Genomic DNA, 16,228 nt, shown 5'->3' on the forward strand with positions numbered 1-16,228 from the left:
CCGTCTACTTGGCTTCATATATGAGAGCAACTAATGTCCTGCTTGTACCACCAAAGCAATGGGGACAAAATGCACCGGCTGATTATTTTTCAGTTACTGAAGTATGTAAAACTGTTGGGTTTGGTGGTGGTGATGGAGAGGCAGTTGGAGGGGCTGGCTGGTAGATTTAGAGTGCTGAGAAGGCAAATAAAATCAAGGACAGAAAGGAGCACTGTAAGAGATATTGCAGGAGGAAGAAAGCATGCAAATTCTAAGGCCATTGAACAATCACACTTACAGACTCACTGTATCCTCTATGAATTTCCACCAGCAAATGGGTAGTGAGGCTACTATTAGAGTCTTGAAATATGCCTTTAATACCTGCTCAGATCCCTTCCGAATTCCTCATTAGTCATAAGTACTGTAGGCTGGTAATGTGACATTATCTGTTTTCAACTGGGTTTAATTTCTTACCTAGTTTAAAATCAACTGATAGTTTGTTGGGTGGAATCAGTGAAAACATGTTACTTTTTCTTACCTTCTTCAGGTTGTATAGATTGTTGAGACAATATTTTAACAAGAACAGGGTTTTTCCACGCTCCTCCATTCTTAACAATATCAACCAACAACTGCAAATTGTTATTTCCAAATTCAACCAATATATCATGGGATTCCTGTCAGCAAATAGATTGCAAATAAATAAAGGATAGAAGTTAAACACTGAATAAATAGCAATCTGTCCTTCAAAAAACAAAGAATACGGCAGTCCTTCTGTATCCTCTGATACTAAACAATAAAATACATTGTATTTTCTGGTTTTATTTATCTGTCTGCAAAGACTTCTAAATGAGCTGAAATGGAAAGTGTTTTCGGACAGCCACAAGAGGTTTTGGGAGGAAGTGGAGGGCTTGCAAAGGCTGAAACAAGAGATCTGCAGTGTTTGCAAGTCGTTTTTACACACACCCACAATAATAATAATAATAATAAAAATAATAATAATAATATTTTTTTATTTTAAATCAGTTTTCCATTTGTGGGTGTTGAGGTTTTCATTTGGACTAGATTAACTAAATAGTGATTTTTTTTTGTATTTTGTCTGGGGAGTGTCCCTTTAATTGAATTCTAAGTGACCCAATTTTGTTAAACAATATATTAACAGCACCATGCTGCAATGCTCAAACAAAAAGCATTTTATAAGCAAACATTTTAAGACCTGAAACTGCATGATGAACAAAACATAACATGTATGAATTCCAATATTTATGAAGTCCCTTATTCTGGAAATTATGTAGTTGTTCATTTGTTTCTTGGCTTAATGAAGAGGTTTTCGTGTATAGTGTCATGCATCTGCAGTCTAACAAAAAAAATGTATGCAGCCCTAGTCACACCTCCCCTCAATTGTTTTACCTTCCCTTATTAAACAGAATGCTTAATTTAGAATTTCTATTTCCTGCTTCGAGTATCTCTTTAATAAAAATGTATTAAGTTTTGCATTTGTTCGAAAATTAATACACAAGACTAATAAGGGTGTCTGAAATATTTTAAAGTGAGTACTCCTGTGTGTCTAAAGCTCCAACTAACCCTATCCCTTCGCAACTTGCTGATTGACACTGCAGCAGTTCAATTTAAGTGGTGACATCTGTATTCCTAACCCCTTTGGTCATCATCATTGTCGTCGCCCCCTAAGCCCCCCCAAACAGAATGAGTTAAAAAAAAACCTGATCACTTTACTCACCTAATTCCAGCACGGATGTTCCTCGACGCTGGGTCGGTTCTCCGCCTACAACATCATTATCCGATGTGGGGAAGGGAGGGAGAAGGGCCCAATGCGAATGCACGGCAAGCGCATTACGCACTCGCCACAGGAAAGCATTGCCTCAATATTTTCCTATGGAGTTTTCACCGACGTAGGACGTCCTCATGCAGAGTGTAAGGACGTCCAGCGTAATTTAAGAGACCTAGAGTCCGGTCAAATCCCAGAAGCGCCACTAGAGACTGTCGGTTCTGCAATGTTAACATTGCAATTTCTGAAAAACGGGGACAGGGACACTTCACCCAGACCACTTCAATGATCTGATGTGGTCTGAGTGCCTATAGTGTCCCTTTAAACACTTACCTACATTCCAGTGCTGCCACTATGCAGGGTCTTTGGGTGTTACACAATAGTAACTCCACCACCTGCTCAGAAGAGGTTCTACTGATCTCCTCTTCAGTAATTCCCAGTATAGGAGAAGTTCCAAATACATGCCACCTGGTACCCCCTCATTCAACATTTTCCCCAGCAGACAGTATCCCCCTAACACAACATCCTCAGCAATTGCATATATTGTTCCAATAAACAGCGAAATGCATAAAACATAGAAAAAAAATGTTGTTCTGTAAATAACCTTGTTAAGAAAAAAGGTGGCGAAGGCATGCACAAAGTGTAATCGATGAGCAGCCATATTTCAAGTCACTTAGGCACTTTATCCAGACATATGATTTAAACTGACAAATTTTCCATTTGTATATTCATGCCCTGTTTGAAGCTTAAAATCTTAAAGATTGTAAATTAATGCGGCTCTCCCACCCTCTGGGATCTCTGCATAATATGCATAGCTGCTTGGGGTCTGGAGGCCAGGAAAAGTTGAGGTTTACCTGAACCAGCCCTTCGTGGACACCACTATTCACTTCCTGCAGGTCTTTTTTAGCATCTGAGAAGCAGGCATTAGCACAGTCTTCTCATACATGGACGAGATGAAGTAAGCATTAAGGTCTACGTATGGTCCTATACATCAGGGTATGGACGAGATTAGCATTGAGGTTTATATGTTCTGCAGAGAAAGCTTTATTTCCCTACACCCATCAAGGGTGGTGGCTGGGGGAAACAACAACAAGCTTGACAGCGGAATCTCCACCGTTTGTCAAGCGTAGGAAAATACTAAGACTAAGTAGTTCCTACTTTGTCTCCGTATATCTTTTGACTGTTAGAATTTTAGTGAAATTCCAACACAGTCAGTCTAAATATTTCATAAAGATTTAAGCTTTAGGAAATACATTTTTTTAATTTTTTTTTTACAGAGCTGCTTTAACCCCTTAAGGACACATGACATGTGTGACATGTCATGATTCCCCTTTATTCCAGAAGTTTGGTCCTTATGGGGTTAAAAAGATTCCATGCTGTGCTATTGTGGTAATGTCACCAGAATACAGCATCACCCACGTATGTGATATCACACAATTGATTTAAATTATCCCACAGCACAATCTATGAAATACAATATTAAAATAATTGAAATTAAAGTGGAACAGTCATCTAAACACATGAATAGAATACATATAAAAACACAATAGCTATAAAATGAAAGCCTTTTTTAAATGTGTAGCAATATCAAAGAAAAACTTGCTTTGAGGTTCCTACAAACAACTCCGGAATCCTGTTGAGATCACAAGATTCACAGAAAAACTAAATCAGATAATTATATGCAAATCTAGATGGAATACCTGAAGAGCAAATTTATCATTTGTAATCAAAATAGACATGGTTATCTTACCATAACAGACTTTTTAAATTTTACACCAGGATCACAGGAAAAATCATCTTCAGTCATTGAAAGCACCACCTCAAAACAACTCCTAAGGAGAAAAAACAAAACAGATTCAAACTTAGATAATTATGCAGTGCACAAACAAAACTGCTCAGCATCCCAGACATTAAGAACATGACATTCAGAATATGAATCCAGTCATGAGGCAACTTCTTAGCTTGGTGCTATAATTTATCATTTGGCAAACCCAGCAGATTCGATAGAAATACACACTCCGAAAACAATACTGAACTTCAGAGAACCTCATGAGGGAGGATGGATGTCTCAAAACTGTGCTAATCTCATAAAAACAGTCACTGCAGTGGGGTACTTTGTAAATAGTAGCAGGTTTATGCATACAATATAACCAAATACCTATTTTAATGCAAATCAAATGTTTGTAACCCCTTACCGGCGTTCTATGCCGTTGCGCTTGTAATGGGCTTTAACCCATTAAGGACCAAACTTCTGGAATAAAAGGGAATGTCTACAAATGCTCGCAGTTTAGGGAATAAGATCCATGAACTTGTGGCAATAATGGCAACTGATAGTGTAGATTTAGTCGCTGTTACCGAGACATGGTATAATGAGAAAAATGACTGGGACAAAGCAATACCAGGGTACTCTTTATATAGAAAAGACAGGGAAGGCAAGAAAGGGGGAGGGGTGGCCCTGTATGTGAAGGATAGCATAAAATCTAGCCTAATAAAGGTTAGTGAGGCGAACATAAAAACGAGTCCGTTTGGGTTACGTTAAAATTTGGTAATCACACAGTAACTCGTGTAGGTGTGATTTATAGGCCCCCAGGACAAATTGAAGAGTTAGATAATCTACTAGTTGATGAAATACCTAAAATTACAATGAAGGGGGAAGTTATCATCATGAGGACTTTAATCTTCCTGATGTGAATTGGAAAACAAAAATAGCTACTTGTGCCAGGAGCACACGTATTCTAAACTCCCTACTGGGATTGTCTCTAAAACAAGCCGTTGAGGAGCCAACTCGTAAATAGGCCATACTAGATTTAGTGTTAACAAATGGAGATTTGGTATCAGATATTACGGTAGGTGAAAGTTTAGGATCCAGTGATCATCAGTCAGTGTGGTTTAATATACGAACAGTGACTGAGTCACACCACACAAAAACAAAAGTTTTAGACTTTAGAAAAACAGACTTTTCTAAAATTAGAATATGTGTAAAGGAGTCATTATCAGACTGGAGCAATTTAAATGGAGTCCAAAAGAAATGAGATTATTTAAAAGTTGCACTACTGAAGGCAACAGAAAATTGCATTAGGCTGGTCAGTAAAAGCAAAAAATTCAAGAAACCACTGTGGTACTCCGCAGATGTGGCCAAAATAGTAAAAAACTAAAAGTTAGCATTTAGTAATTATAAAAAACCCCAGAGTGAGGAAGACAGAATGACCTATAAGATTAGGCAGAAAGAGGCTAAGCAAGTTGTAAGAGCTTCCAAATCACACACAGAAGAGAAAATAGAGTCAGTAAAAAAGGGGGACAAAACTTTTTTTAGATACATAAATGAGAAAAGAAGAGTAAAACAAGGATTAGTTAGATTAAAAACAAAAGAAGGAAGGTATGTAGATGAGGATACAGGTCTAGCTGACTGCCTCAATGAATATTTTTGTTCGGTATTTACAGATGAAAATGAAGGAAAGGGGCCTCAGTTAAGAAAAAGGATAAACTAGTCATTTATTACACATGAGTTTACAGAGGAAGAGGTTCTATTTCAACTGTCAAAAGTAAGTATATGGGAGAGTTGGCCAGAGAAAAGTAGGTCTTATAGGACAGAACAGGGGTTAACCCTAAATGATGAAGAAAAAAGAAGAGAACAGAGTCTGTCCACACGTGTATGCATACATACACAAATATCAAAGCAACAGTAGAAAAGAATAATAAACTTTATTAATGTAACACAAAAACTGAACTATGTACAAAGGGGGAAGGGGAGGGAGAGAGAGGGAGATGTCCGATGCAAAAGCACCTGGGTAGTTAAAAATAGTTTCCTCAAATAAGGAAACCGCTAGCTAGGGTACTGCAGTAAAAGCAAGAACCACTGTTGAGAGAGGTAACAAACCGCTCAAAATAAGGTCTTAGGTACAATAAATACTAGCCGAGCACAAGAGAGAATGATAAACTGTATCTAAGCAAGGTTTATACTCATGGTGCCCGGCTAGAAGTAACCACTTAAAAACTCCTCGGTGTGGTGTAAATCTTACTGAGTGATACAGACGTGATAGTATGTGACTGAGCGGGGTGAGCACCTATAGCAAGGACCGCTGCAACAAGTGGTATATACCCACTTAAAATTTGCTCATCGGTACAATGAATTCTTGCAGAGATAGAGAGAGTATATAGGCTGTGTCAAAGGTGTATGCCCACTCCAAAATAACTTCTCGGTGCAATAGATTCTTGCCGAGAGAGAGAGAGAGTAAGTAACCTCTATCAAAGTAAAGCATACACTAATGGAGCCTGGCTGTAGGTGCGCCTGAATCTCCTCGGTACACTGTAACTCTTACCGAGTGAGATAAATAGTAGTGGTACAGGATCACTGAGAGAATATAGTAATAGTAAATGATATGTGTCAAAACGCAATAGCTACAGATATCACCAAGGTCCTCCTCGGAGCAATATGATCCTTGCCGGGAGAGAGAGGGGAGAATGATGTAAATCTGGGCTGAGCGGATAACACAATGATTAACATGTAACTACAAGGGAAACAGTAACATAGTAGTATCAAATGTCACACTCAGTTAGATGGAAATAATTTGTTAATATATATATACCTTAGGGCTATTGCCCAAAAACTACCAAAGTGACGAGGATCGCTCTGCAGCGAAGAGTATGTCCATTTACACACAAAAAATAGTCACCATGCTGATTAAGCCGTATAATGAGCCTATAACCTTCTAGCGAATAGAGTGGGGTTAGGGCTGAGGTGTCATATATGGCTGTACGGTGGCAGATAATGTGATAGAGGACCAAGATCACTCCTCGTCGTGTGGTGTACAGTAAGGTGTACCACCGAGGAGTTTTTAAGTGGTTACTTCTAGCCGGGCACCATGAGTATAAACCTTGCTTAGATACAGTTTATCATTCTCTCTTGTGCTCGGCTAGTATTTATTGTACCCAAGACCTTATTTTGAGCGGTTTGTTACCTCACTCAACAGTGGTTCTTGCTTTTACTGCAGTACCCTAGCTAGCGGTTTCCTTATTTGAGGAAACTATTTTTAACTATCCAGGTGCTTTTGCATCGGACATCTCTCTCTCTCCCTCGCCTTCCCCCTTTGTACATAGTTCAGTTTTTGTGTTACATTAATAAAGTTTATTATTCTTTTCAACTGTCAAAAGTAAAGCCAAATAAGTCAATGGGACCTGATGGAATACACCCAACGCTATTAAAAGAGCTTAGTGGTGTACTAGCAAAACCATTAACAGATTTATTTAACCAATCATTGTTAACAGGAGTAGTCCCAGAAGATTGGAAGTTAGCGAATGTTGTGCCCATTCACAAGAAAGGTAATAGGGAGGAGTCGGGCAACTATAGGCCAGTAAGCCTTACTTCAGTAGTGGGGAAAGTGATGGAAACCATGTTAAAGGATAGGATTGTTGAACATCTAAAAACACATGGATTTCAAGATCAGAGACAACATGGGTTTACTTCAGGGAGATCATGCCAAACTAATCTTATTGATTTCTTTGATTGGGTAACTAGAATTATAGATCAGGGTGGTGCAGTAGACATTGCTTACCTAGATTTCAGTAAGGCTTTTGACACTGTTGCACATAGAAGGCTTATCAATAAACTACAATCTTTGAGTTTGGATTCCAATATTGTTGAATGGGTAAGGCAGTGGCTGAGTGACAGGCAACAGAGGGTTGTAGTCAATGGAGTATATTCGAAGCTTGGGCTTGTCACCAGTGGGGTACCTCAGGGATCTGTACTTGGACCCATTCTCTTTAATATTTTTATTAGTGATATTGCAGAAGGTCTTGATGGTAAGGTGTGTCTTTTTGCGGATGATACTAAGATATGTAACAGGGTTGATGTTCCAGGAGGGATAAGCCAAATGGCAAATGATTTAGGTAAACTAGAAAAATGGTCAGAGTTGTGGCAACTGACATTTAATGTGGATAAGTGCAAGATAATGCATCTTGGACGTAAAAACCCAAGGGCAGAGTACAGAATATTTGATAGAGTCCTAACCTCAACATCTGAGGAAACGGATTTAGGGGTGATTATTTCTAAAGACTTAAAGGTAGGCAGACAATGTAATAGAGCAGCAGGAAATGCTAGCAGAATGCTTGGTTGTATAGGGAGAGGTATTAGCAGTAGAAAGAGGGAAGTGCTCATGCCATTGTACAGAACACTGGTGAGACCTCAACTTGGAGTACTGCACACAGTACTGGAGACCATATCTTCAGAAGGATATTGATACCTTAGAGTTCAAAGAAGGGCTACTAAACTGTTTCGTGGATCTCAGGATAAAACTTACCAGGAAAGGATCTGAACATGTATAGCTTGGAGGAAAGACGAGACAGGGGGGATATGATAGAAACATTTAAATACATAAAGGGAATCATCACAGTAAAGGAGGAGACTATATTTAAAAGAAGAAAAACTACCACAACAGAGGACATAGTCTTAAATTAGAGGGACAAAGGTTTAAAAATAATATCAGGAAGTATTACTTTACTGAGAGGGTAGTGGATGCATGGAATAGCCTTCCAGCTGAAGTGGTAGAGGTTAACACAGTAAAGGAGTTTAAGCATGCGTGGGATAGGCATAAGGCTATCCTAACTATAAGATAAGGCCAGGGACTAAGGAAAGTATTTAGAAAATTGGGCAGACTAGATGGGCCGAATGGTTCTTATCTGCCGTCACATTCTATGTTTCTATGGAATCATGACATGTCACACATGTTATGTGTCCTTAAGGGGTTAAAGCTGTTGCGGTGGCATAGAATGCTGTAACTGCTTTGAACTCTGGAGCGCCCAGGATACTTGCCTTCCCATGCTCTGCTTCGGGAAGACTACCTGACAGCCCAGGCAGCCCTCCCACGGCAAAATCAGACCCCTGGGGTCCATGTGAACGCTCTCAAAGAGATATATATATATATATATCCTCCTGAGTCCCAGCCCATTAACATGTGTACTCTGTACTGGACATTTCATTAACATGTATCTCATGTTATTCTTTTAAGCTTCTCTATCAAGCCCTGCTGTATTGTAAAGAGGACATCCTGGGCTTTCCAGTGATTTATCATGTGATAAGCTGGGATGCTGGGAACTTCCTCCTGTTTTTCATCAAAAATGGAAGGCGTATTGGAAGACAATTTTTTAAAAATAATTTGGGTTCCCAGGAGGATATATAGATCGATATATATTATAAGCAAAAACCAAAAAGGTTATGGTGGGGAAAAAATTGGGATTGAAAACCCCTTCCACCTGAAGTCTATGGATAGTTAATACAATGTTAAACAAAAATCTGCACACCAGTCAAGCCATACGACTTGCTTTTCCCACAAGAGATAGAGATACAGAGATAGATAGATATAACCATGGGGGCAATATAGTCAATTGTTCTGCAAATAAACAATAGAATATTTCACTTACAATACAAGCCTCCCAAGAAGCAGTAAAACATCTTCACATTCAGTGGTGAGGTACGGTCGAGCATTAGCAAAGCTTCTCAGAGCAGTTCCATAGATGTCTGCACACAGCATTACATTTTCTGATGCTATAAGATCCTCTGTGTGCTGCAGTAATATCTAAGAGGAAATAAGGCATGATCAACCAAACAAATTTCAGATTCAGACAATTTAGATTATTGAAACTTTCCACACAAAAAAAAAAAAGTTATTAGTCAACAACTAAAGATGAAATACACCCACAAACACATTTCTAAAGTTAGCAACACTTGTATCTAAAAAGGATAACACTTTTTATATAAAACTATTTAGCTTTAAACACTGGGTAAAACTCAGAAAAATGATTTTGAATGTGAAAATTAAATTCTATATAACTGTACACATTTATTTTGCTTAAAGGACCACTCTAGGCACCCAGACCACTTCAGCTTAATGAAGTGGTCTGGGTGCCAGGTCCTTCTAGGGTTAACCCATTTTTTCATAAACATAGCAGTTTCAGAGAAACTGCTATGTTTGTGAATGGGTTAAGCCTTCCCTATTTCCTCTAGTGGGTGTCTCACTGACAGCCACTAGAGGCGCTTGCGTGATTCTCACTGTGATTTTCACAGTGAGAGCACGCAAGCGTCCATAGGAAAGCATTATGAATGCTTTCCTAAGTGACCGGCTGAATGCGCGCGCAGCTCGTGCCGCGCGTGCGCATTCAGCCGACGGGGAGGAGAAGAGGAGGATCGGAGGAGGAGAGCTCTCCACCCACCGCTGGAAAAAGGTAAGTTTTAACCCTTTTCCCCTTTCCAGAGCTGGGCGGGAGGTGGTCCCTGAGGGTGGGGGCACCCTCAGGGCACTCTAGTGCCAGGAAAACGAGTATGTTTTCCTGGCACTAGAGTGGTCCTTTAAATTTCCCATTTATCCTCCATTTATCTTCCTTTAAAATTTCCTTTTATTCTTCATTTCTCAAGCTGATGCAATTAAAAGGACTCTGCCCTGATTACTGCAAGCATCAGAAACATCTCTTTACATTATGTATGAGTGTCAATCCTTTACGTGTTCACAGTTATCTGTTTAACCCCTTAAGGACACGACATGTGTCACAGGATTCCCTTTTATTCCAGACGTTTGGTCCTTAAGGGGTTAAACCTGCAAAAGAAAGAAAGCCATAACACATAGCTAGCCAAGTCTAGCAAAAAGAAAACTCCAAACTCAATCTTTGCATAACAAGTTAAAAACAAAAAGATCTTTTGGTGGGAGCACTACCAAACAACTGACACCATAACCACTATGGAGCGCTGTAATGGTTTTTGCTACTGGGAATGTTTCTTCAGCGTTAACAGCTATCTTGCTCAGAACACAATACTTCAAAACATATGCATAAAGTCCTAAATGGTAGTAAAACCATCAGGACCAGAACATTAAAGGAAAGCAGTATTCAAAAATTGCTCTGATTTTTTTTTTCTTTAAACTTTATTCTGTATAAAGACATTCAAAAATATAGTGCAAATAAAAAACATTCTTACAGAAAAAAATATAATAACAGCACAAAGTTTTACAGGACAAATTAATCTGTAAGATGAAACAATCTTACAAACAATTCACTTAAAATACAGGGAATAGAAGAGAGCCCAAAAGTCATCATCTATCTCTAAATAAATATTTCTCTTCATATAGAAAGCAATAATAGACTCCCTAAGATTGAAGGAAAAGGGGTTTCCAATGGTGGATACGTTATATTGATCTGTATATTATATAGTGAGCATCTGTGATGCTCCAGCATAAATTATTAACTACATTTAGAAAATTTACTCTAAACATTCCATATTTTCTGGTGTAGGACTCGACAAGTCACCACGGCAACTAAGAATTTTGCCCTGGTGCCTGGGATTTGTCAGTCTGTTCCCTTCGCCTCATGTCTATCTCTGTGCACCGAGAAGTAGTGAAGGGACCTGTAATTACTTCCTCCTGGTGATAAGGCCACACAGCAGAACAGTAAACTAGCAGGGCACCAGGCAAAGATGTCTCTGTTCGTCACCCACCTCCACTCCACAGAGTTGCCCGCCCATGAGCGCCGGGAGGAAGTTGTTACAGTTCCCTTCACTTCCTCCTGGTGTACAGGAGGGCTAGAGATAGGAGATGGGGCGGCAGCAGCAGGTGCCACACTGTCACCTGCTGCTGCCCAGTTTAGGATTAATCTTTTAATCCTCTATTGCTGCTCTGAAGTATGTTTTTTTTTTTTTTAAATTAGAGAAGCCCTGGACTGGGGATTTGTCTTTTGTGCATTGGTGAGTAGCATTTGATTGCACAATGCCCATCATGAAGGAAAGTGCTAGACAAAAAGAAGTAGATGCAGAAGCCTGTTCAACAAGAAAAAGTTTAGGGCTTAAGAAAATTTAAAGCAAATTTAAGTAAATGCAGTTTTTGCAACAAACAAATGCATTAAATATTAAAATTACAATTTCCCTTATTAGCAATTATTCTGTCCTTTCAAGTTAAAAGAAAAAGTAAATCAGTATTTCTGATGGACTTGTCAAAGAGATTATGAACACCAATAAATCTACTAAGTAGCGCGTCAGTTCCTTTATCTATAGAATTCAACTAGTAAAATACTCACTTATCTTAGCAATGGCACAAACTGTGTATGTTTGATATACAAGGGGAAAAAAGAAAAAGAAACGCTAAACAAAGTTTATTTTTATTAAAAAAAAAAAATACTTAAAGCTAAAAAGAAACTGCACATACGTGTATATATTACAAAAGTATTAATTTCCTTTGGTACCTTGTCTCCCCCGTCAGCTCCTGAGTAGAGCGGAATGCGCATGCGCGGCAAGAGCCGCATGCGCATTCTAACAGTCCATAGGAAAGCATTTCTCAATGCTTTCCTATGGACGTTCTGCACGCTGGATACGAATTTCGCATCCAGTGTCGCCAAAGCGCCTCTAGCGGCTGTCAGGAAGACAGCCACTAGAGGTTGGATTAACCCCGCTATGTAAACATAAACCGCTATGTTTACATGTGATGGGTTAAAATCTAAGGGGACCTGGCACCCAGACCACTTCATTGAGCTGAAGTGGTCTGGGTGACTATAGTGTCCCTTTAACTTAAAATTGTAAACTGACTGGGTTGGACGGCTTGTCCATTTCCCAACAGAAATATTCACATTTCTGTTTCAGTTTCTTATAGTTGCTCCTTTTACACCTCACAGGAAGAAAAACTAAATCTGACAGGGGAGTACTGAACAGCACCTTAATTATCTATTGCAGGTGAGGTAAACCACATAGTTAGAACTCTGGAACCAGATTCCTCATCTGCAGTCTCCTGGCAATCTCCAAAATGTGGAGTGGATCACTGGCCCACCCTCCTCTCCAAGTGCTCCACCTCTCACATTTTATATACATACACATTTGACAAGTGTCAAATAGTGATGGCTAGATGACTGGGTCAGAGACTCTCCAAAACAGCAACCCTTTGTGGGGTATTTCCACTATGCAGTGGTTAGTACCTACCAAAAGTGGTGCAAGGCAAGACTCATTGATGCACGCGGGGAGCGAAGGTTAGCCCATCTGCTCCAATCACACAGAAGAGCTCCTGTAGTTCAAATTGCTGATAAACTTTTAAAGGGACACTATAGTCAACAAAGCAATTTTAGCTTAATGAAGCGGTTTTGTTGTATAAATCATGCCCCTGCAGTCTCACTACTCAATTCTCTGCCATTTAGGAGTTAAATCACTTTGTTTGTGCAGCCTAGTCACACCTCTCTGCACTGTCACTAGTCTAATACTATCCTTACCTTTTTGTGTCATTTTACCCCACTCCCTCTAGCATGTAAGCTCATTGAGAAGGGCCCTCAACCCCTCTGTTCCTGTGTGTCCAACTTGTCTGGTTACAACTACATGTCTGTTCGTCCACCCATTGTAAAGCGCTGCGGAATTAGACGGCGCTCTATAAATATCATTGTAACGGACACCTTCCGTTGACGGATGCTCCTAGTGCTTCCTGAGGACTCCAAGCACTGCAGACAACACCACAACCACCGTGGCTTAACTGGAGCCGCGCCGTCTTCCTTCCCACCCTGTATGAACCTCCAGCATCCAGGACCGTGTGGGGAAGACCTCTCCTCCAAGGAGAGCGTAACCGGAACCAACTCTCAAAAGAGCTAAGTGATTAAAGCTCAGGGGAGTATGCAGCGCATAGCAATCCCCAGTGTAAATATAGATGTACCCTCCAAGCACGAGACAAGACTACGTGTTGAGGGTCAAGAAGAACTCTGTTTTAATGACACACACTCTGCTTTTATGCAATTCTCCCCTGCAAGGGAGACGCCCACAAACAATTATGCATTTCCCAATCACACAATGGTTACATCCCACAGATTTCCCTCCCCTTAGCCTGAGAGGTAACCCAATTATACGTACAATTTAAACATACATTTTACCCAACTTTCATAACTCGAAAACCATACATCCAATATTAATAACATATTACATATTACGTTACATATAGTTACATATTATTAATCAACACATTCCAAATACAAACATACCCAAAAATCATTCGAATCCGTTCAGCCGTTCGGGAGATAGGTATAAGTCCTTTATGACCGACCGCAAGCACATTTTCATGGCCAAAACAGTTCCATGGATTTGGGCTGTGCGGTCGGTCTATTTTACACCGAGAAAACGACTAAGTCCCATTCGAACGCGCGTTCGAATCTTCGAACGGGACTTAGTCTCCAGCCGCAGTGTCGAAGTAGGTATGGGACAGCAGTGTTCGTGCATTTGGGTAGCCGCAAACAGTTCCATAGATTTGGCTGCACACACCGCTGACCGCGTTCGAACAAGTTAAAATGGCCGCCACCACGTGTTCGTTTGTCGAATGGCAGCCACTTCGACGGCTTCGGCACTTCGACTTCATTCAAAGTGCCAGTTTAAAAGTTGTAACCCTGCTCCAAAGAATTTAAAGGGCCAGGAACAGCATATACAAATCCATTATGCCCAAATGTAAGTCTTAAATGGCAATACATTCCAGGGCCATAGTCGCAGGGCAGGAGGCTAGCGATAAGTCTTCTCCAATGCCCAGGGGCAAATGGCAGTTTGTCATAATAATAATAATAATAATAATAATAATAATAATAATAATGTGACCTACACAGCCTTCCTAAACACTTTATGTAAAGAAAGATCTAATGTTTACACTTCATATATTGCAAATTCTGTTTAATTTAGAATGTATTATCTCCTCCTCTGTTAATAGCTTGCTAGACCCTGCAGCAGTCTCCTGTATGTGATTAAAGGAACACTATAGTCACCTAAATTACTTTAGCTAAATAAAGCAGTTTTAGTGTATAGATCATTCCCCTGCAATTTCACTGCCATTTAGGAGTTAAATCACTTTGTTTCTGTTTATGCAGCCCTAGCCACACCTCCCCTGGCTATGATTGACAGAGCCCGCATGAAAAAAAAAAAAAACTGGTTTCACTTTCAAACAGATGTAATTTACCTTAAATAATTGTATCTCAATCTCTAAATTGAACTTTAATCACATACATGAGGCTCTTGCAGGGTCTAGCAATCTATTAACATAGCAGGGGATAAGAAAATGTTAATTAAACAGAACTTGCAATAAAGAAAGCCTAAATAGGGCTCTCTTTACAGGAAGTGTTTATGGAAGGCTGTGCAAGTCACATGCAGGGAGGTGTGACTAGGGTTCATAAACAAAGGAATTTAACTCCTAAATGGCAGAGGATTGAGCAGTGAGGCTGCAGGGGCATGTTCTATACACCAAAACTGCTTAATTAAGCTAAAGTTGTTCAGGTGACTATAGTGTCCCTTTAAAGTTCTATTTACAGAGCTGAAGATACAAACTTTTAAAACAAGTCACGTCAGATTTAAAATGAAAATTTTGTCTATATGCAGGCTGTGTCACTCAAAGTCAGTGGAGGTGTGGCTAGGGCTGCATAAACAAACAAAAATGATTTAACTCCCAAATGGCAGAAAACTGAGCAGTAAGAATGCAGTGGCTTGATCTATACACAAAAACAGCACCATTAAGCTCAAGTTGTTTTGGTGACTACAGTGTCCATTTATATATTTAAAAAAAAAAAAAAAATTATGAGATACAGGTGGTCCTCACTTTACGACGGTTCGCACGTATGACCAGCTCAATAGCGCGGGGTTCCCCACTTCAGAGAGCTGGTCTATGTTCATGGAATTTTCCCCAAGTATAGATTAGAGGGATTCCCTGCTCTGGTGCGTATGTCAACATTCGGGTAAATTTCCCCAAACATAGACCTGCAGTGGTGCGCACGCTCACTTACCGACCAATTTGTTTTACGACCAAATCAACATCCATTGTACAGTGCTACGGAATTTGCTGGGGCTATATAAATAGTAAAATAATATATATTGTGGATAGTTAATACATTGCTAAACACAAATACACACACCAGTCAAGCCATAAGTCTTGCTTTTTCCACAGAAATCTCACTTTAAAAGTGCTCTTACTACTGCAAGGGATTCTAGGTAGGTGTATGGAAATGAGCTCTACAAAGAACCACATTTTTGTCTGAATTCCACTTTATACATGGATTCCTTTAAGTATGTGTTCGCTGTATACAACAGCTTCTAAAAACTCAGAGGAGCAAAGTCAGTGAACCACTCATGGACAGCTGTTTCGTTGTTAATGTTAAAACTCATCAGCATGAGGTTGGCTACTGGCTTGCTTTGGAGATTTGGCGTTACTTGTAAAGTACATACCAAATGTGTATAAACAAAAAAAAAAAGGAACATGCTATATTTGACCCTAGAACTTTAAAAAAGAAAAAACAAAGCCATAAAACCTGTAGATGGGGGGTACTGTTGTACTCACGAGACATCTCGGAATACAAATGTGTATTTTATTGCAGTAAAAGCCAACAGTATGTGAGGCAGGTTGGAAAATGCAGCTACCAACTCCAATGAGAAGTGTATCGACAACAACTATATTGTTTTATATTAATTATTAAGATTTCTTGTTAGTGTTTATTTTT

General features: G+C 39.6%; 1 protein-coding gene across 1 annotated transcript in view; it reads right to left on the reverse strand.

The window, feature by feature from the left end:
* RLF (RLF zinc finger) overlaps nucleotides 1-16,228 on the reverse strand; it is a 52,281-nt gene that overhangs the window by 29,540 nt on the left and 6,513 nt on the right. The window contains exons 2-4 of the mRNA XM_063456463.1: nucleotides 9,179-9,333; nucleotides 3,513-3,594; nucleotides 518-653 (exon numbers count right to left, since the gene is read on the reverse strand). Coding sequence (XP_063312533.1) covers nucleotides 518-653; nucleotides 3,513-3,594; nucleotides 9,179-9,333 — 373 coding nt within the window. The remainder of the gene's footprint in view (nucleotides 1-517; nucleotides 654-3,512; nucleotides 3,595-9,178; nucleotides 9,334-16,228) is intronic.

Source organism: Pelobates fuscus, chromosome 1 (assembly GCF_036172605.1).
Source record: "Pelobates fuscus isolate aPelFus1 chromosome 1, aPelFus1.pri, whole genome shotgun sequence".
In the NCBI taxonomy this organism is placed as follows: domain Eukaryota; kingdom Metazoa; phylum Chordata; class Amphibia; order Anura; family Pelobatidae; genus Pelobates; species Pelobates fuscus.